The following is a 21,168-nucleotide window of genomic DNA, read 5'->3' as shown; positions in this document are numbered from 1 at the left end:
AGTGAACATAAAAGACATTAAGACCCTGACCTGACAGATGCACAACAGAATAAACTAAACAAGCTACAACGATCTTCATCGCAATCACCATGGACACCAAAACAAGCTACAACGGCTACCCGGCCACCACTCCCCAATGGGGCCACGACACTCCCTCCTACGGGTACCCCCAGCAGCCCCCGGCCTACCAGCCCTACCAACAATATCCTCAACCTCCAAACCAACAACCCCAACCAGCCTACGCCAACCCCACCCCTCCATCCACAAACTCCCCCCTCGGCCTCGAAGTCTCCTTCACAAGCTGGACAGGCCGCCACCTGCGCGTGACGCAGGAAACCCCCGACGGCGCCCTCCTCTACGCCGCCGACCTCAAAAACCGCAAGCCGCACATGCTCTTCCAGGCTACCGGCACAGCAAACCTCCCTGCAACAGTCATCTTCCACAGCTTCAGCCGCACCATCGACATCACCATCAACGGGGCCGAGATGCCCCTGCGCCCCATGAGCAAGTGGAAGTACGGGTTCGGCTTTGACTCGCATGCCCTGGGGAGACAGCTGACTTGGAAACGGAGTAAGGGCTGGAAGGGCCTGGGTCTTGAGTGTGTGGATGCTGATGGCACTGTGCTTGCGATCTGGAAGGCGCATCGTTCGTGGAGTGGGAAGAAGGCGGGACGGCTGGAGATTTTGGGGACGGGGCCCGCGGGGAACGGGCTTGTCGATGAGCTCGTTGTCACTGGGCTCGCGAATGTCTATCTCCAGATGATGCAGACCATGGCGGCGAATTCGGCGGGGGCGGCGAGTGCGGGTTCTGCGGCGGCGGTGTCGGTTTAGTATTGTTTATACAGGGTTGTCTCTTTATCTTTGGGTTGGCTCAGGGGTTTTTGCTTGATATCCATAATTTGTTTCTTTAGCCGGTACGATTATAGACTTGATTTGGTATTCAATTGACCATTTATTATCTCCGCAAACCGGTCGACCTGAGGCCTCTGTGGTACTTGCCTGGGAGGCTCTAGTATATTTTTAACCGTACGACGTCATAGATCGAAATGTAGAAAGGCGAGCTAATACAGTAGACAGTGATTGGCATTGTCGGTGGGTGAAGGGAATAGCGCAAGATAAAATCTCTACCCAGCACCTAGGTAGGTATATCTACTGTCCTGGAACCACGAGGGCTCCTTCCTGTCTGAGCTGGACGTTGCTGCTTCAAGACCGTGAGCCGGGAAGGTTAGGAGATTTGCTTACCATTCAGAGGCGATTTACTCTTTCCGCTTGACCTTTGTATGTCGGCGGAGATGTCGTTCGCGGGTACGGTGAATGCAGGGTTACTGGCTGAACACCGGCCCTGTGTGAGACGGCACATAGGGTAGGGTAGCCACTTAAGGTACTTGGATCGGCACTCATAACCCATGACCCACAGTTGAATCGCCCATTACTAAGGCATGGTGGACTTGGACTGTATTGACGGGCGTGCGATGCTTGTCTTGATTGCATCCGCACGCGCGTTCCGGCCAAGGGTATGGTATCCGGTACTATGGTATCTTCACCAAGCGCTGTCACCCGGGCAGTGCACATGGAAGGTTACAGCCCTACAAACCTAAGCCGCCGACGGAGCCAGTGGTGCCGGTAGAGCGTACAGCGTATGCCAAGATGACTGGCGGGTGCTGGCTAAATCGAACATGGATCCCAGTCTCTCGAGACCGTCGGGGCCGTGATATACCTGGAGCGCACCACCTGAAGAGCCTCAGGAAACTTTACGACAGCCCAGTCTAACGCTCATTCCCGGGGCTAGGGCCACCTCGACGAATGTGATATTCGTCTTCGGTGGTTGAATCCAGGCCCCAGTCGGTGCCAAAAGACTACCATAATCGGATACCGAGTGGCCGGCCCGGTTCAATGTGCGGGCTGCTGTGATGCCATCGAGTGAGTTGTCCTTACCATATTGAGCCAAACCTAGGTCGGGGTACAATCGCCGCTTTCCGTAGTGAATGCAAAGAATGCCCCAGGAATCTACCATATTGTGGGGAAGGTGGTTTGGTTGTTCAGAACCTCTTCACTAAGACATGCAGCGGTGATCTGGATGTGCCGATAATCCGCCTAAAGGTTTGGACAGCTTGTTGTTGTTATCACTGTTGTCTCACTTGGTCTCACCATGGGCACAGTGGTTATGACAGCGTTGTACGGGAATTTCGTCATCAGCTGGCAGGCACGGGTATTCTGCTGTTACCGTTTCTCCTTCAGATACGTTTGTAGTTGCCTAGAATATTCCGACCACTGCGCCTAAGAACAACAGAGGGCGGAACTTAGACGATCATGGAACGATTCCTTGCCACAACGCCGCTGAGAGACCCGGGAATATGCCGACTGATATCACGCACTATGCCCTCGGAGACGGATCGGTCCTCACGCAGCAATTGGCACCTTTCGTTCCAGTTGACTCTGCTGCATTTCGGATCTGTGATTGACAGTCCACCAGGAGGTCGTAACCACTCTACCGCGGAACCAAACCAAATGTGCTTTGGTCCTGAGGTACTTGACGGCCTGCCATAGCCCCCATTTCCGTGTTGTCCTGCGATATCCGCGGGGTTCAACTATTTGGGCCTTTATATAGACGACACCCTGTCTCATCGTCGTTTGCGTTGAGGTCTGGGTTGATCTGCTCTGCGATAGCTTGATCGGGGGCAATTAAACCCCTGGATACACGGCTTTGAGAAGCTGGGGGGTGAAGATACGGCGGTTGTTGAGTCGTAAGAGTCACCAAGAGCCTTCAGCAGCCGCAGGCTACTCCTTATGGTGTTTATTTCTAGACCGAGATTGGTGCAACCACCTTTTCAATATACTTGAATACTTGCGAAATCAATGTCGAAGACTGCTGACTTTGCCCTGCCTCTGCTAGAGAGGGAGGCATTATAGAAAGAGTTGTTGACAGCAGTCTTCCAGTAACACACCCCAAGCCCTTGGGCATTTACCTCTAAGCAATTGCCCTATGGGATAATATCGCATATTCCCTGCGCCACATGATCGGAGAGATGAAAATGGCAACTATCGATGTTATATCAACCAGAAACCTCCTGGATCACCTTTGCGTCGAAGACCCCAAAGACCACGGAAACCTCTAGGCAGTGTATATCTTTTACTACAGGCGCCTTTGAAGTACCAAAGAGATAGGCAATACACGATGTACCCTACAGATTTCGTAGAAGAAACTCTACGGACGTTGGATTTACTTCCGCCCCGCGACGACAGTGGTTCTAGGGCTTAAAGCCCTATCCCAGTGTCACACTAGTATTGCTAATTGTACCGCCAATCATGGTCTTCGCCGCGATATAGCATCGATAGGGGAGGCTATATTCAAGCCGAGAGCAGGTGCGCTATTTCATACTCTTCAGGCAGTTGAATGCTCTTATTGAATAAAAAGGTAGCTTAGCTCTCAGGTCCTGCACCACCACTTGGTGCCATACCACACCCACATGTATCTCCAATGGCGCGGGGAGAAAAAGCAAGGAATGCCTCTTGCCAAGATCACAATACGCCCTTGACCTTTTACGATGCATAGAGCGCGCAGCGACAAGATATAAGATGGAATGCAATGGAACAGGGCGCCCCAACCCCTGCATTTTGGCACCTCTTCTGTTTGCGGCCTAGACAGTTCATCGACCTCGTCGACTTGAGACCTGAGCGCGTGATGACTCCACTAGACGTTGCATCATCATCATCATCTCACCTACCCTAGTCCAGCAAGGATCTCGGAACGAGTCAAGGCAGCGGCTTATTGGAGGCATACCTAGTAGATAGACCGTTGTACAACCACACAGGAATGATCGAACTTAACAATGAGAAGGAGTGGCCAGCTCTAATTGGGTGCCGGAGCCGGCGGGACCGGATGTCTGGGTGACCGGACTCAATGCAAGTTCGTGGTACAAGACTCGGAGGACCGGGGAGTCCTTGGAACGCCGTCTGGATGCTTGACATGCATGTGCTCTGGCGGAGTTTTTGTTCCGTGTCATGCGGAACGCAAGGCCCATCAACACACGGGGGTCTGCAATTGAGGTAAGGGGTCTATATATCATATATTGACGAGGCGCCGAGGACACCTCAGATACTGTGAGTTGGCATAAGATCCTTAGCAAGGCCTTGCTGTGTCTACCATCCACCATGCCGCTTACCCCCCAAGCCACCAGTCCACAAGACATGGACCTATCCCAGCGTCTAACAGACGCCGTCTCAACAATCCGCCATCTCAAAGACACCTTCAAGCTCCCCTCCATCTCCTTCGGAGTCGTGCACAACGGAGCGGTAATCCTCAAACAATGCATCGGATACCGAGACCTCGAAAACAGCCTCCCCGCAACCCCAGACACAATCTACCCGATCAGCTCGTGCACCAAGATGTTCACGTCCGCGGGAATCGGCCTGCTCGTCGCAGACGGCAAACTCGCCTGGTCCAACCGGGTCTCGCAGCATCTGCCCGAATTCAATCCCGTGCGTGATCCCCGCATCTCCGCCGAAGCAGACCTCATTGATCTCATGCGCCATTCGATGGGGTACTCCGAGCCAACCGCGCTGTACCTCGGGCCAGATGGGTGCCACCTCCAGGACGCTGGCGTCAAGGGCCTCATTCCGCTGCTGAACCGCATGCGCACGGCTGATAAGGACGGACAGCGCTTTAACAGACACTGGATGTACGCCAACGCGAACTTTAGTCTTGCGGGCGAGATTATCGCGCGTGTTAGCGGGCGCCCATATGCAGAGTTCATCCACGACCGGATCCTGAAACCCCTTGGGATGGACCGCACGGTGCTCACTAAGGAGGACGTCGACGCCCAAGCTCAAGATGGTAATGTCGTGCGCCAGTACACGGTCCTCCGCGACGGGACGCACTGCCAACTCCCAGCCAACCACTGGCCGTTCAAGCAGACGACGCCCGAGCTCCCTGGGTCCGGGATGGGCAGCAGCCTGAACGATATGTTGACGTGGGCCATGGCCGTGCTGGCTGCTGAAGCCGAAGAAGAGGACAACTCTGTCTCCCCGCTGAAGCAGATGCGCCGCCTCCGCCGCGCCTACTGGACCAGACCCCCTGAGGACCCGGAGAGCAACGAAGCCGCGTTCGGCATGGGCTGGATGCGCATGACGCTGCCGACGTCTATGGTTGGTGCATACAGCGGGAACCGCTGCACGCGCGAGGCACCCTGGAAACTCCACCTGCAGCCTGACAATATCCTTGGTCGGGAGTCTGGGAGCCGGCTGATGATTGGACACTCGGGGGGTGCGATCGGGGGCATTGCGACGCTGTGGACGTTCCCCGAAACCCAGAGCGCAGTTTGTGCGCTGGTGAATGGGCGGGCGTTGGGGGATGCGAGTGATTTTGCAGCGCAGGTGCTGATGCAGGCGCTTTTTGACCTGCGGCCGCGGATGGACCTGCTTGTTTGGGCGAGGAAGGAGGCGGAGTTGGCGGAGGCTTTCCTAGAAGAGGAGGTGCTGGGGCCGTGGATGGCGAATCGGAAGATTGAGGATCCTGAGCGCGAGCTGGGCGTGTATGTTGGGCAGTATGTTGGGTTTGGCGGGCTGTTTGCGTTGACGATTTCCATGGGCGAGGATGGGCTTGCTGTGACCTTCAACCATGTTGAGCGCGCCAGGAGTCCGTTGGTACGTTTTAAGAAAGACACATACAGCTTCTTTACGGGGGACTTGGACCACTGGGCTACTGGGTTTGTCCTTCGCAAGCACTATAGCGAAACACTGCTCGAGTTCAAGGTGGATGACGCAGGCAATGCACTGGGGCTCTGGTGGACGTGGAATAAGGACGAGCAGCGTGCGTGGCTGGGGCGGGTGGATGGCCTCTGTTAGAGCTAGTAAATAGCTATCATAGCCTTCTCGGGATTGTTGTTTGATGTTGAGGTAGGCCCATATACCGCACAAATCCTCGTCGCTCCAGCACTGCGTATCCATCCCAAACACGGGCATTGATCTTGGGAGCTGGTCTTGCCTGCAGAAAGGATCTGGGTCTAAGAGCTCGCTGCATCGCAATCGTAGGGAGGGTTACGTGAATCTGGAATGGCTACGCCCGCCATATCGAACAGGTTGGTCAACGCAGACTAGAATCCAATCTCATTTCGGGCCTCTGCATTCACATAGCAGTACAGGGAAAACCAACCCTCGCAAGAGCATGGACAAAAACCTGCACCAAGGCCGCCTTCCACTACCGCCTCCTTTCCACTATTACTTGGGAAGAGCTTCACCACTGCCACCCAGGTCGCCTCCAGCGGCATACGGCTCTGGTGCCCTCGGAGACATTGTTTTTGGACTGAGGCCAAGGTTAACACGAGGTTATCAGCGCTTGGTACATTGCTTGGAGAAGAGGAGCAAGACAGTCACAGGCTAGACTTACTAGGTAAGGTTAGGGTTGAGCTACTGGCCAAAGCAATTAGCAAGAGGGAAAGTGGCGGGGCTGTGGTCATACCTTTTGTTCTGAGCAGTAGACAAGTCTTAGGTTTCAAGATTCGTTCGCACAATAAAGATCAGAAAGAAGAGGCAGACAGCGCAGCGCGAGGCCCGTACTTATAGACACTCCGGAGCACTTGCGTCTGAGGTCATGGGCAGCGGGTGATTTCACGGTGGCTCTGGAATTGGCCGAGGCCGAGTGCAGGTGATACCGAAGGTTTGTGAGAAGCAAATATGGTCAGCTGGTGCTCTATTCCAGATAGAGTACGAGCTTGAAGTCTACGTCACCGTGCCATGTAAAGTGAAGAAGCAGGTGGGTTTGAGGGTGAAGAGCAGTTCGGGAGTTCCGGTTGGCTCCACTGCCATAAGGTAGGTACGCACAGCTTTCGCCTTTCGGGCTTGTCGGCGGGCAGAGTGGGATGCTAAGGATTGGGGAGCTTATTCTATTGGAAGAATTCGGAGTCGCAGTGCAGTAGCTCAGGCCAACACACAATCATGACCCAGGCTGTGTGAAAATCCCAGGAAAGTAAGCATCAGCCTTGGGCCTAGGTGGAGGGTAGTAAGGGTACCCTAGCTTCATGACAGGGATGACACCAGTTCTCCTACTGCAGTCTGTAAAAAGCAAGAAGAGTCAGCTGGAGGCCGTTCCCCATCGATCGGGAGTCCACAAGGGGATTCTGGGTTTGGACCCTTCCACTCGCGAAGTGGAGGGGATTGCTTCTCGCTGACATCTTGCAGGCGCCGAATGGGAGAGTTTGGGTTCTGAAGTTCCGCGAAGCGATGGATGAACGTAGTGAAGGTAGGGCATCCCTGTCTGCGTCTGGTTCTGGGAGCCTCGTCAGGAGAAAGGCCTCAGGGGTTGAACTGGAGAGCGGTCGATGACAGTGCTGGCTCGTTCAATTGGAACCTGGCGGAATCTTGATGAGTCTAGCAAATCGGGAGGTTGGATAAGCCAGGTTTTGAACCAAGCTCCCTCATGTCTTTCCGTTTCTTGCAGATCAATCACAGCATTGCCGGGAGACACGTATCTTATTGCCATGCGCGCGGAGCATCATACACGCCCCGCTTATTCGCAAGGCCACGTCAGGCTCAAGCGGAGTCTTCCCAGCGTCGATGGTTCCACCAGACCTTCGTATTGACCATGGAGGCCAAAGAGTCCTCCTCAATGATCATGGACGTCCTATCATTGCTTGTTAGGTGCTGTGTAGAAACAGAGAGTAGTCAAGCGCCGATTGCTCAGGATTCCGCACCTGCTTGTCCGAGGATTCCGGGGTTTGTCCTACCACGTACTGCGACAGACACAGGGCTGGCATGGCTTCTGCATTTGTTGGCCGCGTCACATCTTACCTATAGATCAGCTCCGGCGATCCGGGCTTGTCCTACCAGGTACTCCGTACCGGACTGGATGGATTTCGAGCTTTACTTTCGGGGACCCTAGGGTGCTGGGTGCTTCAGGTGTTGAATACTAAGTATTATGCAACTCATTCCATCCAGCTCAAGCAGTCCAGTATCCCAAGCCGGAAGACTAGGATAACCTGACGCGGTGACACCTGGTGGGTGTGCGATAACCTCCCATTTTCACGCACGTGAGGAGGCAGATCGGCACCTGCGGGGAGTATTCATAGTCTCCTCCTTCTAGCTGGCAAATCGGCGGGTTTGAATAGGCCACGTTTTGAATTGGATTCTGAGTCGTACAGCTGCATAGGTCAGATCCGACTCACACTGGGTGTATTGTCTGGCACTTGCACACGGAGCTCGCTCAGAGCATGTAGGGCCAATTGGTCGATAGAAGGATGGATTTAGATGGATGTTGGAGGAAACATGCCAGTGCTTTTTCTCCCGTACCAAGCCTTCTTGCCTCGAAGCGCAGTCCTCGGCAATTGAACGACATGTAGAGAGTCTACTCCTGCAATAAACATGTCGCCGTGACATAGTAACCATCTTTGTGAGTCCTTGCGGCCAAGAAGCCACGCTGGCTGCAGCATCAAGATTCAGTAGAGACAGATCTGAGAGCCATAAGTACGTTCGGGGGTTGAACCATCGGGTTACCCTGCTCGAGGGCCCTGTGGAGAAGAGTCCGCAGCAGTTGAACAGAACCTTTGACATTGTATTTGTGGATGCTGCCAAGGAGGACTATATTGATACTCTTGTCCTTCCAATGTTGGATGGAGTGACGATGACCAAGTGGCAGCTTCGAATGGTGCAATTGCTGACAGGGCATACCGCTGCAACGGAGATAGACGCAGATCTTTGAGATATGCCGCCTGAGGCGCAGATCCTATTAGACAACCGTACTTGGTAGGCTAGAAAATGCGCTTGCAGGTGCATAGGGTGTATCGGGATAGAGGGTTTCGGGTGACTTGAGCAGGACATGAGTCTGACCGACTGAAACCAGGAAAGGGAGTTTTGGACTAGGATGACTTCTGATGTCTTGTATTACTATTAGTCTATATATTCGAGCTGATGTGTGAGAGTGAGGACACATTTAACTGCATTATCTCAGCAGGCACCAGTAATATCGCAAGCGATTTTCTCGGCCAAGGCGTCTGGAAGGACGTTAGTAAGGATATACAAAGCCAATGGTGTGGTATAGAACTTACAAACAGTAGCCTGCGGATGACCTGGAGGCAGAAAAGGGAAAGCAGCTGCATCAACGACTCGCAGTCCTTTGACGCCGTAGACCCGGGCCTTGGTGTCAACGACAGCCATGGTGTCATTCGCCTTGCCCATTGCGCAGGTACAAGCTGCATGATAGACGGGGGTGAAGCTCCTGCGGATGATATCATCGATCTCGGCGTCGGATTGCACTTGCGGACCGGGGAAGGCCTCCTCTCCAAGAGCAAACGGCTGCATGGCAGTGGAGTTCCAGAACTCCCGGGCGCGCTTGAAGCCGGCAATGGCCACTTCCATGTCGGCGGGATCAGTGAACCAGTTCGGGTTAATGAGCGGGTTGACGGCGGTATCCGCGGAAGATATGGTCAGGTTTCCCCTTGAGCGCGGGGCGACGAGGGCGACGGCTAGGGTAGCGTAGTTGTGGCCGTCATTGGGGTCGGCGGTGCTGCGGACCTGTTGATAGCCGAAGTAGGCCGCCTCCGGGAGGTATTCGACCTCCGGCCAGTCGCCGGGGTATTGGGCAAGGGCTGCAAGGGTGCGGTTGGAGAAGCTGCGTCGGTGGGAGTTGGGGATTTTCTCCCAGCCAACAACATCCGTGCCAGGGTTGGAGTATATGCCGGTTCCATTCTGGTTGAATTCCAGCGCGGCTTGGGCGGCGACTTCAGATCACTGAGGGAAGAGGCTGTGAGCGCGTTGACGCGGTATGAGAGGCCAAAGATGACGTGGTCCTGCATGTTCTGACCAACACCCGGTCGGTGAGCAACGACTGGGATGTCGAGGGCCTGTAAAGTGTCCGCTGGGCCGACGCCAGAGGCCAGCAACAGTTGCGGCGAACCAAAAGCACCACCGGAGATGATGATCTCCTTGCGAGCGCTGAGCTGGTATGTCATGCCGGCAGTGTTAACGATGACGGCAGTAGCTCGTTTCTTGTCGTCGAAGAGAACCTTCTTCGCGAGGGTAGTCTTGTAGACCTGATAGTTTGTGTAAGGGAGCGCCTTGCGAAGAAAGGAAGTCTCAGACGAGTCGCGGATACCGGTGGTGGCATTGATTGTGAACGTGCCGTAAGACTGTCCGATCAAGGAGCCGCTCGACAAGCCAGGAACCGAGGACATTCCAAGCGCTTCAAGCCCCTTGGCCGCCCAAGTTCCGAACGCGTGTACGTAGCGAGAGTAAGACACCGACAGGGGGCCTGTGCCATTGCCCATGACCCGCGGGTCGTACTCGGGTGTCGCGTTCTGCAGGCGCATGCTGTTGTCGGGAGGAGTGAAATGGAGACTCTTCTCGAAGAAGGGGAGAAGGTTGCCAAAAGTGTAGCTGGAGTCGCCCACGGCATCGGCCCATAGCTGGTAGCTCGCCTTTGTACCGCGATGGTAGAGCATGAAATTGCGGGCGGAGCTGCCGCCGAGACACTTTCCACGAGGATAGAGAAGCTCATCGCCATAAGAACCGGCTTGAGGGGTGGTGACATACCCCCAGTCAATCAGCGGCTGCCAGTCCGTGGGAGACCGACCGGTGTAATAAGTCCCCGTGGCAGGAACCTGGCTGATGTTGCCGTTGTCAACCTCATAGAAGCCGCCGGCTTCCACGACTGCGACCGAGCCGGACTGTTGTTCGGCGAGGCGAGTGGCCAGGGTCAGGCCGGCAGTGCCTCCTCCAACGACGATGTAGTCGAAGGTGGCATTGGTCCCGGGGACTCCGAAGGAGGTGCCCACCAGACCGGCGACTGCGGGAGGCACCAAGGCTAGAGCAGCTACGGCGCGAGGGAGATGCATGACGACGGACGAGACGAGCCTGGGGGGAGGAAACGAATGGACATTGTGCTGTTAAATAGCAGAGGTATGATGCAGATCATCGTCGCTCTCAATCTTGATTCTTGAGGGTGCGTGGAGTTGCAGAATGCAGATCGGGAGAGGAAGCTTGGGTCCTTGAGTCATGACTAACCGATGACTAAGCGCTTGGCTGCTACTTCCGCTCTTGGCTGACTTGTTGACTCTTCCTCTTCCTCTTCCATTTCCTGTTGATTCTTCCGTCAAGCCCAGCTCAACTCTCTCGGACTCTCACTGCCAACTGCCAGGACCGTGGAAGTCAATCCAGGAAGAAGTCATCGTCACGAATGTCGCGACTCGCCAGGGTCCAGACGCTGTGGGTAGATCGCTTTCCTTCAGCTCCACCGAACTGACTCGCCTAGGGAAGTGGAGCGATTGCATCAGAGCGTCCACGATCTCGAACACCAGTTCCTGCAACATACGATCAATGATTCCGATCGCCCGGTTGCCTCGGTTCCAATCAGACCGCGGAAGGGACGGGATAATACTCACACTGACAGCGCGCACTCCTCCTCCCAGTCACATTGGTGTGGGCCGGGCTCGTCACTTTACTTCATCGGTCTCATAAACGCCTACCTTTCTGCAGCTCTTGAACAACCCGAAGACGACCCAACTGTGCACCCGACGTCAAAACAGCTTGCTGGAGGCGAGCCTATCGCAGGTGGGACTGGGGGGCTGATTCATACCTCAGCATAGAAGGTAACCTTTTCTTGGGCATGTTCTGACATTCCTATCACCCAGCATATCAGATCATAGACGAGACGATTCTCGTGAACATTACAAGTCCCTTTGGGCTGATGCGCCTCCGCGCTAGTCGATATCGTCCTTGCACCATGCATGCAGTTTGGCGTAGCTGTAAAGCCAGACAGCAGACCGGATAATGATGGAATTACAGACGTCAGAATCGCTAGCCGTTGGTATTACCATCGCCCATAGGCTATTCTCTTGTCGGAACTGGAGACGCGAATTCTCAGGCCCTTTTGACTCTTACGCTCTCATCATACCAACTGAAGGAATCAATGTGGAATAGAAATCGCATTGGCAGTTCTAAGCTTGACATGGTTCTTCTATCGGATCCAATCAGCCCTGGGCCTGCCACAATCCCCGCGCCCGCTCATTTGGTCTCAATCTGAGCCCTCTATCATCTCGACAAACATAGCAGGCGCCAACACCAAGTTCGCAAGTGACGCTTCTATTCCCCGGAGCTCGTCGGTTGAAGCGTGCTTGATCAGCTTCCAAATCAAAGTCGAGCTGATCTCGGTCGTCTTCTTGTTGTCTTTGGGCTTTGGTATGAATGTGAGCGTGGAAGACGGGCTTGCGGTTCTGCAGCACATCCAAACCGGTGACGCGGGCTTGACCACCCCTCTTTCCATCTCCGGAGTTTTGGGCCGGTCTTCGAATGCTGGATCTCAGAGCAGGTCAGCCAGGTTATCCGATTTGTCAATCCTGCGGAATACTCTACCTTGTTCTGTCATGGGTAAGACTCTGGCTGAGTTCAGACAACCCTCAATCCTAGTTTCAATCGTCTTTGACTTTGTCTCGGGCCTTTCCCAGGAAGTCCAGGGATTATATCCGTCCAACTGTGTCGGTATCCCCCCTCCAGACGTCACGATCTCCCATTCGCGTCCAGCATCGCTGGTCAAAATATCCCTGCAATACCAAGCATCAAATCCGTCAATCAAGTCCGGCCCAAGGAGGCAGCAGAACTCAAGCTCAAAGCCATCACTGCCTAAAACGTTGGCAAGTTGCGATTTCAAGCTTGCCCATTGGGCTATCGAGCTTGTGAACGGCGAGCCTTCGTACACCCACATGTAATCCCGCAGCCCATGCTCGACCCACAGCTGCACCCTCTCCTCTCTAGTCAGGATCATGGCATCCTCGTCCATGCGATCTTCCTTTTTATCTGCCACGCCTTCGTCGCTCAGGGGCCATATGATGGCGGCGATCAGATTCAAGTCGGCGGGGGCGTTCTCGAACACATGCTGCAGTAGGGCGAAGTGGCCTCTGTGGGGAGGGTTGAACGAGCCCGGGTAGAGGAGGATGCGGTTCGCTGTGTTTTGACGGAGCTCTAGTGGGCGATGGGGACTCTTATTGCTGAAGAGCTTGCCGTCAGTTCGGATTATCTGGATATAATCCTGCAGTGATCGGGCCATTTTGCTCGGTATTGATGAGCGCAGATGAGGTGAGTGGATGTTGGTACCAACTCACACTGCGTCAGTTCTGACTGGAGACATGGAGGATGTTTGTCCTCGTTTGCTACGTTCTGCTTTGGGCAAAGGACAAAGGCGTGGGGTTCCAGAGGGTTCTGCACGACTGCCCCAGCTTGGTAGGTAAGAAGGTGTGCGGGTATGGTTTGCTCTACTTCTTTTTATTACAGAAGGATCTTAGTACTGGCTTGCGGTAATGCACCACCACAGTCCCAATTTGACGAGGACCTGAAGAAGCAACGAATTGTGGATGGTAAGGCTTGGGCCTTCAAGCCCGATATCCATCCGAATGAGCCATGCCATATAGCCTTCATCGGATTCTGTCGAAAGTCTTTCATTGCAATGCATCCACCCTCTCCTCTTGCAGTCCTGCAGCACTGCCACGTCTCTTCATCCGGGATACATCAGAGCGTCTAGTTGCAGCCATTCATGCTGGTATTTGACTCCGAGATACGATGACATGAAGCGGAACGGCGACTGCAGAGCCCTGATCACATAGAGCTCTCACCTCACATAGTGGTCAGCACAGCTGCCAGTCATGGTACGGTGCAGTTGTGTAGTTGTGCAAAGCATTTACAGTGCTAATGATACTGCTCAGCTTCTATGGCACTTCGACTTCTCCCAGGCCCAACACTAGCCTTGTTTGTGCCTTATGTTACAATATCAACGACACACTCGCTCATCGAGGCTCGTTGAGGAAGGCGATGGGTGTAAATTCCAGCTGCGGGTAAAAGTCCGAGATGAACCCAACAACTCGTGTGGATCGTCTAGACAAAAGGGAGTAGGCTGCATCTTGTTCCGGATTGACAAGAGCTCGGTCCGTTGATATTTGTGGAGGGAATCTCGAGGCTCCTGGGTTTGGGTGACTCAATATTTGTGCTYTGGATGAGCGAACCCTACCCAAGGAAGGAGGTACCACTGGTACCGACCTATGACGCGTCCGTGCTGATTCTCCCTCTTCATGACGGCCAAGAACCATCGTTCATCACTTTCCCACACTAGCAATACCTGAACCTTCTTCAAATCTACTAAGATGAATCCTGACATCCACGACAACACAGAGCCCATCCACGTCAACAAAGTGAACACCGATCCAAGATCACAGCACGACATTGGTTATCACGAACCCGAGACGCCAGTTATGTGATACCCGCTCCTCAACCAAATCAACAACAGCACACTTGTTTGCAAGGGCTCTTTGGCGTGGAGTGCAGCACTATATTGATCCTGATATCCGTCTTCTTGGTCTTCTACATTGCCCACCAGATTCGTTTCAATCTCATTATGTGATGAATGCGTCATGGACATGTTGCGTTCCAATAGCGCTGTGAGGTAGATGCAATTTCCAAAATAATTTTCTACACTAATCATCCTCAAAGGGTCCGTGCAGAACAGCGGTGGCCTAGGTATCGCTTTCGCGTTAAGCTTTTTGAGGCTGGACTTTGCCGGGCATGTCCGAGCCAAACAATGGGCTATATACATTCCCACCCGGCCCTATCCTTCACGTCTAATATCATTGCAGAGGCTCACATCGGCATGACCCTCCTCCTGTAGACCGCGGGTGCGATAGCTAATGTTTTAGGATCGAGTTCTACAGCCGCTGTCCTACGACACGTCATACATGGACCGAACCTGAGCGCAGTTATCATCACGCTAAGTCTCTATGTGCGAGCTCATCTTCATGACTCATTATCGCAATAATACCAAGGGACTTCATCATGGGTGGCGAGATAAGGCGCGTTTCGCAGCCGAGGTCTGGGCGCGACACCATCAAGGCTTGGTTACCGGCTGAGCAGTAGACGTATCAGATTGATCCTCCAGATTGGGCTGGAATCTGCGAAGGATGCTTGGCAAGAAGCAGCAATAGTACGAGTATAGTACTGTACGAAGTACGACCTAGAGGATCGACCATTCCCGGAAGGAAGACCCCGATGCCCGGACGAGGCGCTCCGTCGATCTGCCCCGAGTTAGAATTACTCGGTACTGACTATGGCAAAGGTACCGTGTTGTCCGATCTTGCCAACGGAAGACAAAGAAATTGGGTTCGCCCTAAATCCTGGATGATCCCCAAGGCAGCTCCTACTAATATTCAACACATCCCATCATGCCCCTGTTATCTAGGCCGCTAAGCCCTTGTCCCACATTACATCCTCGCGCCATGGCAAGCCCTAGTCCAGAGTATCTGGCCGAGTCCAGAACAACCGAGCTCTATGTCGGCCTCGCCATTCCCATCCCAATTCTCATCGTCTCAACCGCCCTTCGCCTTTGGTCTGAGCTGTACCTGCACCGGAATTGTTTAAAGGTTGATGATATCCTCAGTATCCTTGCTACGGTATGTGCCCAGTTTGCCAGGAAACGACACTATTGCTAAGAGTGGCAAGGTCGCCATTGTTGGTTCTAATGCCACATTTCTACAAGGTACGTCGCGTATCCGAGGATGACTACAAATGCTCAGGCCTGCTTTTCCCTAGCACCGCGATACGGACTCGGGCGACGCGTCCAGACCATGGCAGAGGAGGACATTACGTCCCTCGGAAAAGTACCATGCCATTGCCGATGCTACGACTGCGAACTAACCAATGCCATATCAGCTCATCTTCATTGCGTTGCAATTTTACTTCTTTGGCAACGCTGGCACCAAGCTCTCCGTGCTTGCCCTTTACTACCGTGCCTTCCCCTCCCTTACCATTAGGCGCGTTAGCAGCGCAACGGCCGTTGTGACGATTCTCTGGTTTTTAGCCACTGATTTTGCTTGGACCTTTCAGTGCATCCCTGTACAGAAGATGTGGAATACCATGATAGATGGCAATTGCTTGGCCGCCCACTCGGCCTTGTACTGGCAGGCTGGCAGCAACCTGGGCCTGGATATATGGATCTTTATCATGCCTCTACCGCTTATTGCGAAGATGCGTATGATATCCACCCGGCAGAAGCTTTGTCTGGTCTTTCTTTTCTCTGTCGGCCTTGCGTACGTCCGTCCTATCTGCTCCCCTCAGTCGAGCCATTGCTACAGAGACAGTGCTATACTGTGCCGCTAACTTTCTATCCTACCACAGATCCTGCGTCCTTGGCGCTGCGCGAATTGCACTCCTGGTTCAGGTTCAGATGATGTCCCCAGACTTTACCTGTATGTTCAATCCATTCCACCTGCCCTTCCTGCCTCCTTGAGTCCATCCCACCAGTTTCGGTTACCCGCGCCCCCGCTAACAAAAGCCACAACGTTCAGGGGATGGCGTTCCATTCAGCATTCTGTCAGTCTGGGAGCTCGTGACAGCGCTCCTGTGCGCGAATCTCCCCATCATCTACAAGCCCATTGCGGCGGGGTTCCGCCGGGCCAGAGCCATGGGTTTGGACGACAACGAGCACGCTCAAGCTGCCCGTAGCCATGGCAATGTCCCTCCGCAGGGCCGGAGCACACATACCTGGTCGAGGTCGCGGTCGCGCGTGAATCGGGCGCTCCGGTTCAAACGGAACATGAACGTGGATGTCAACCTTGCGTATTCTATTCGTCTGGCGTCTGAAAGTGAGCTGGGAAGCGGGAGTAGCGGTACGCAGCGCACGGGGACAGGAACCGTCGTGGGCACGTGCACGGCATCTTCAGAGACAGAGGTCGAGCTCGAAGATGTAGGCGCTGTCACCACTACGGATGCAAACGATACTACAGTTGCTCATCGGCGTCAGCACGGACATGAACGGCCTGTTTCTTAGGGTTATTTTACATGTATGAGCTAGGGATGGTCCACTAGATCCATATTGATTCAATCAAAACACACCATCAAGTTTCTCATCCTGGCAGATGTTATATTACTTATGGAAAGCCTGTGACAACCTTGATGGTTCAAAGGGGGTAATGACTCGGCGATAAGTGAATAAGTCTCGAAACGGTTCTTTCATTCTTCGATTAATCTCCTGGCGTCAATACTGTTATAGGTGGAGACCATTATTTATAGTATGTTCAGGCTTCCATGATAGTGTAAGAGACATTCTATGAAAAACCGCATCTATACAAAAGACTCAAAGTAAACAGGGCTATTCCCCGGAGATTTGTTTCACTTTGGAAGCAGATAGGCAGTATGGATACGGCAGCTTTAATCTATGTACCTCGCTTATCATTTATTTCACAGCTGGATACGCAGTAGGGATCTTGCAGAGTTATGAAGAATAGTCAACGTGACAATGCTCCGCGAGAGTTGCAAAGGCCATCAAGGTGCGCAGTATCGACATATAAAAGCCTTGGAATGCCGTCTCATCTCAACATCATCAACATTCTCAGACAACCCAAACTACCACCAAAATCACCCAAAATGAAGTCCGCCTTGATCAGCGCCTTCGCTGCTGCTGCCCACTCTAACGAATTCACCCTCTCCGTCACCGACACAACCTCAGCCACCAGCGACCTCAACAACCGCAAGGTCGTCTTCTATGGCTCCACCCTGCTCGTCTCCGCATGGCCAGCCAGCACGGCGTCAAGTTCTCCGGTGGCGCCGGCTCTCTCGCGGTCAAGAACAGCGATGCTGGTCAGTCACCCGCTCTTTGAACAACAACCTGGTCAGCTGGGTTATCTGACTATAGCACTGTAGTCTACGTTGCCAAGGACGGCCACTTCAGCGTCGTCGGCACTGACCACACTGGGTCCCTGCCAGTGCTATTACCGATGGCTTCACCTTCAGCGGCAACGAGCTGAAGCTCGCCGGGGGCTCGTTCTACGCCTGTCTGGAGGAGCCACGTCCTTCTTACGGCGATGCCCCTGACGATGAGGCTGTCTATGCTGATAATTGTGTTATCCTTGGCGATAATTGTGTTGATATGACCCTGAACAAAGCTGATGTCTCAGCGGAGTCTGCTTGGACTTTGATGGATCAAGGCTGCGGTCGACGGGTCTCATGGCTGGATTCTGCAGCGTGCTTGTTTTTACAACCTTGGAATGAGATTGTTCATGAATCTGCTACAATGCAGTGCTTTGTATATGGAGATTACACTGGTTTGAATCTCTGTCTAGCTTTTGGTGTCCTTGATGGGCTTGGTTTTATGCTAGAGACAAGATTAGGGCTCGTGGGGCTAGCCCTAATTAGTTGACTTGGAGGTTAACTCCAGAGAAACTATCTGTGACCATTCGAGAAAATGCCTAATATGATGGTTGAATATTCGCGGAGAACGTAAATATGCTATCTACCCTGGTAGCTTTGGTATAGTGGTGTATAGATGGCCATGGTCACTTCTGCCCGCAGCACCCCCGTCCCTCCCGGTCAATTCTCCAACTCCCATCATCACCAGTCGAATATCAACAGAATGCCCACCCGAGTCGCTTCCTGCCACGTCTCGCCCATCTTCCTGTCTGCCTCCAACACAACGGGAAAAGCCATCTCGCTCGTCCACAAAGCAGCCGCCAACAATGCCCACCTCGTCGTCTTCCCAGAGTCCAATCCGCTTGCCCGGTACACCTTCATCGCGCAGGCGGAGCAGATCCATATCTCCACGTGGCCGGCGTTTGGCCGACGAGACTTCCCTCCGATGACGCCGGTGCAAGGAATTACGATAATGTTGCTGCGAACCGCGCCCGCGCCGCGGCGCATTGCTTCGAGGCGAAGTGTTTCGGCGTTCTCTGCGCGGGGGTCCTGGCGTCCAACGCGGTGGATGTTATAACCGATGGCGCGAGGGATCCCGAGGCTGTACGGAATGCGCTGCTAACTTCGTCGCGCGGGGCGAGTATGTTCCTTGATCCTACCGGCGCGGCGCATCCGGCGTTTACGGTGGATGAGAAGGGGGGAATGGTTGAGACGGAGTTCCTTCAGGACGAGGAGGGGATTCTGTATGCGGATTTTGAGCTGGAGCGTTGTGTTGAGGGCAAGCAGTACCATAATATTGTGGGGGGTATCAGCGGCTGGATGTCTTTGATTTGAGGGTTAATCGGGAGAGGAGGGAGCCTGTTGTTTTTGGGGATGGGGTGGAGGATTTAGGTAGAGGGGAGATGAAGGTTGAGATGGCTGATGAGTAGTTTGGACAGTTTGTAGTTATGCTGAAGTACACATATGGATTTCTTGCTAGATTGCCAAATTAAAGTCGTTGATTACAGTCATCACTCTTACCGTTTCAAATCAAACACTCTTACCCGTGCAGCGAGCTCAGATGCGTACATCATCCGGTATATACATGCCGGGTGAAGTCATCAGTAGGATCTGTCTCTTCTCGGCGTTCTTCCGACGATGATGGTTTGTCCTCGATGTCCGCTCCCTCCGTGATCGCACTCGACGCGTCGAAGCTCAGTGCCACATCTTCGAGGGACAACCCACGGGTCTCGGGGTATCAAAGGAACGTAATAACGCACCAGATAACTAACAGGCAGACATAGACGATGTAGTATTTCCAGCCGATGGCATCCATTGCAATGGGGTTCACGAACGTGTAGAAGATGACGGCCACAATGCAGGAGAGCCAGGCAACCATGAGACCGCGCGATCGTAAGCGGAAGGGCCATATCTCGCAAGGATAAGGCATGAGTAGAGGGGTCGGAGCGATGTCGTATCCGGCAAGATAGATGAATATGGATGGGACCATGGCAACCCCTGTCGCTGAATTATCGGTCGATTCGAAGGAACCGTTCAGACCGGTCATGACAATGTAGCCGACCAGCATGATACCTGCGGAAGCAAGAAGAGTTTTCGGCGGCCCATGCGCTCAACGGAAAGCGCTGCGCCAAGGGCGAAGAAGTGGTTCCAGATTTGTAGGCCCGCGGAAATAAGTATTTGGTCACCGGTCTTTGTCACCCCGACGGCTTGGAGTACAAGGGATAGCTAGTAAGACAGAGGGCCGTTGCCGGCCCATTGACCGTAGAAGCCCAGGGTGATGGTAATGAAGAGCCAGTGTCGGTTTCCTGGCGTGCAGATGAGTTCTGTCCAAGCCGACTCCTTCTCTGCCGCCATCTCCGCAGCGATCGCCTCCTGAATGCCGCGTAGTTCGCTGTTGACCCAAGGAGCATTTTTATCTCCGCCGGCATGGTGATCAACCAGTGCTTTTCGTGCTTCGGCAATGCGTCCGACAGAGGTCAACCACCGCGGACTTTCCGGCACTAGCCAAAGCCCAGGTAGAGCCAACGCAGGCATCAGCAGCTGCAGTATAGAGGGAAAACGCCAGGCCCAGCTGGAAGCCCAGGTCCAGGTACCGTACGTCACCCACGCTGCAAGAATGCTGCCGATGTAGTAACTTGTTATATAGAGAGCACTCGCAATGCCGCGATGGCTCGGGTATGCCACCTCGGCGATCAGGACCGGGGTCGCGTTGTTCATCCAGCCCATCGTCATACCAGTGAACAGACGAGCAACCATGAAGCAAGCCGAGTTGGGCGCCGCCGTCTGCATGACTGCCGATTATGAGGCAGATAAACCACAACTAGATACCCGCTTTTTGTCCGTAGCGATTCGCGACCGTTGCTGCGGCGAGGGTGCTTGTAGCGGCGCCGTTCCAGTAGAGGGCGTTGGTGAAGCCGAGCCACACGCTGCTTGGATTCCATAAATTCGATCCAACCGGGCAAAGCTTGGAGGCCGTTGAGAAGGGAGCTGTCGTAGCCGTTCATGCTTGCTAGGACTTGTCAGCGATGGAGTTGCGCAGACAATGGGACAAGAACATACACAAGAACGTCAGGCAGATGATACCGACATTCAGCTTTGCCAGGTATCCATACTCCCACCAGCCCCGTGGAGGAGGTGTCTCAGCGGCGGGATCGACGTGACTCATTTTTTCGGCCATCGTGGAAAGCTGCTTGGTGTTGATGGGATCGAGGACATTGTCGCGCACAGCATACGTATAGATACGGGCTTATCTCAACCGTACGTAAGGTCTAGAAGACCCCGGACGGTATCAAGATAGCATGATTATGCGGAGATATGCGAAGGGAGTCCCCACTCCATCATCTCCTTACCGGTACCGTGCTTACTCATCTGCCGCCCAAACCCACCTGCCGCCCAAAACGACATCTACACCGACATTTGCTCGTAGAATTTAACCACCTATATCTTATTTATTTTAACTTTAATAGAGAAAGCAATAAAATATATTAACTTCTTAAAGCCAGGAGAACATTTTTTATAT

The 21,168-nt window shown here is 53.6% G+C and overlaps 8 protein-coding genes across 8 annotated transcripts; 4 read left to right on the top strand and 4 right to left on the bottom strand.

Moving 5' to 3' along the window:
- Window positions 1–89: 89 nt before the first annotated feature.
- On the top strand, window positions 90–830 carry DSM5745_03878 (uncharacterized protein; the record flags this gene model as incomplete). The annotated part of the gene is made up of 1 exon (XM_026745894.1): window positions 90–830. One exon carries the CDS (start codon window positions 90–92, stop codon window positions 828–830), a length of 741 nt encoding a protein of 246 aa, XP_026604890.1.
- Window positions 831–4,151: 3,321 nt separating this feature from the next.
- Window positions 4,152–5,843, top strand: DSM5745_03877 (uncharacterized protein; the record flags this gene model as incomplete). Its single annotated transcript, XM_026745893.1, has 1 exon — window positions 4,152–5,843. One exon carries the CDS (start codon window positions 4,152–4,154, stop codon window positions 5,841–5,843), a length of 1,692 nt encoding a protein of 563 aa, XP_026604889.1.
- Window positions 5,844–8,936: 3,093 nt separating this feature from the next.
- DSM5745_03876 (GMC family oxidoreductase) lies at window positions 8,937–10,822 on the bottom strand (the record flags this gene model as incomplete). Its single annotated transcript, XM_026745892.1, has 3 exons — window positions 8,937–8,983; window positions 9,038–9,677; window positions 9,773–10,822. 3 exons carry the CDS (start codon window positions 10,820–10,822, stop codon window positions 8,937–8,939), a joined length of 1,737 nt encoding a protein of 578 aa, XP_026604888.1.
- Window positions 10,823–11,135: 313 nt separating this feature from the next.
- On the bottom strand, window positions 11,136–13,029 carry DSM5745_03875 (uncharacterized protein; the record flags this gene model as incomplete). Its single annotated transcript, XM_026745891.1, has 5 exons — window positions 11,136–11,234; window positions 11,563–11,686; window positions 11,751–11,830; window positions 12,032–12,278; window positions 12,410–13,029. 5 exons carry the CDS (start codon window positions 13,027–13,029, stop codon window positions 11,136–11,138), a joined length of 1,170 nt encoding a protein of 389 aa, XP_026604887.1.
- Window positions 13,030–15,241: 2,212 nt separating this feature from the next.
- DSM5745_03874 (uncharacterized protein) lies at window positions 15,242–16,791 on the top strand (the record flags this gene model as incomplete). Its single annotated transcript, XM_026745890.1, has 6 exons — window positions 15,242–15,415; window positions 15,465–15,501; window positions 15,555–15,622; window positions 15,675–16,051; window positions 16,140–16,210; window positions 16,310–16,791. The coding sequence occupies 6 exons, from the start codon at window positions 15,242–15,244 to the stop codon at window positions 16,789–16,791; spliced, it is 1,209 nt and encodes a 402-aa protein (XP_026604886.1).
- A 596-nt stretch (window positions 16,792–17,387) lies between these two features.
- Window positions 17,388–18,983, top strand: DSM5745_03873 (uncharacterized protein; the record flags this gene model as incomplete). The annotated part of the gene is made up of 3 exons (XM_026745889.1): window positions 17,388–17,659; window positions 17,727–18,064; window positions 18,286–18,983. 3 exons carry the CDS (start codon window positions 17,388–17,390, stop codon window positions 18,981–18,983), a joined length of 1,308 nt encoding a protein of 435 aa, XP_026604885.1.
- An 891-nt stretch (window positions 18,984–19,874) lies between these two features.
- DSM5745_03872 (uncharacterized protein) lies at window positions 19,875–20,438 on the bottom strand (the record flags this gene model as incomplete). The annotated part of the gene is made up of 1 exon (XM_026745888.1): window positions 19,875–20,438. The coding sequence occupies one exon, from the start codon at window positions 20,436–20,438 to the stop codon at window positions 19,875–19,877; it is 564 nt and encodes a 187-aa protein (XP_026604884.1).
- Window positions 20,439–20,469: 31 nt separating this feature from the next.
- DSM5745_03871 (uncharacterized protein) lies at window positions 20,470–20,826 on the bottom strand (the record flags this gene model as incomplete). Its single annotated transcript, XM_026745887.1, has 2 exons — window positions 20,470–20,636; window positions 20,709–20,826. The coding sequence occupies 2 exons, from the start codon at window positions 20,824–20,826 to the stop codon at window positions 20,470–20,472; spliced, it is 285 nt and encodes a 94-aa protein (XP_026604883.1).
- Between the last annotated feature and the right edge of the window lie 342 nt (window positions 20,827–21,168).

Source organism: Aspergillus mulundensis, assembly GCF_003369625.1.
Source record: "Aspergillus mulundensis strain DSM 5745 chromosome Unknown scaffold_3, whole genome shotgun sequence".
Taxonomy (NCBI): Eukaryota; Fungi; Ascomycota; class Eurotiomycetes; order Eurotiales; family Aspergillaceae; genus Aspergillus; species Aspergillus mulundensis.
This window is presented reverse-complemented; position numbering and strand designations above follow the sequence as displayed.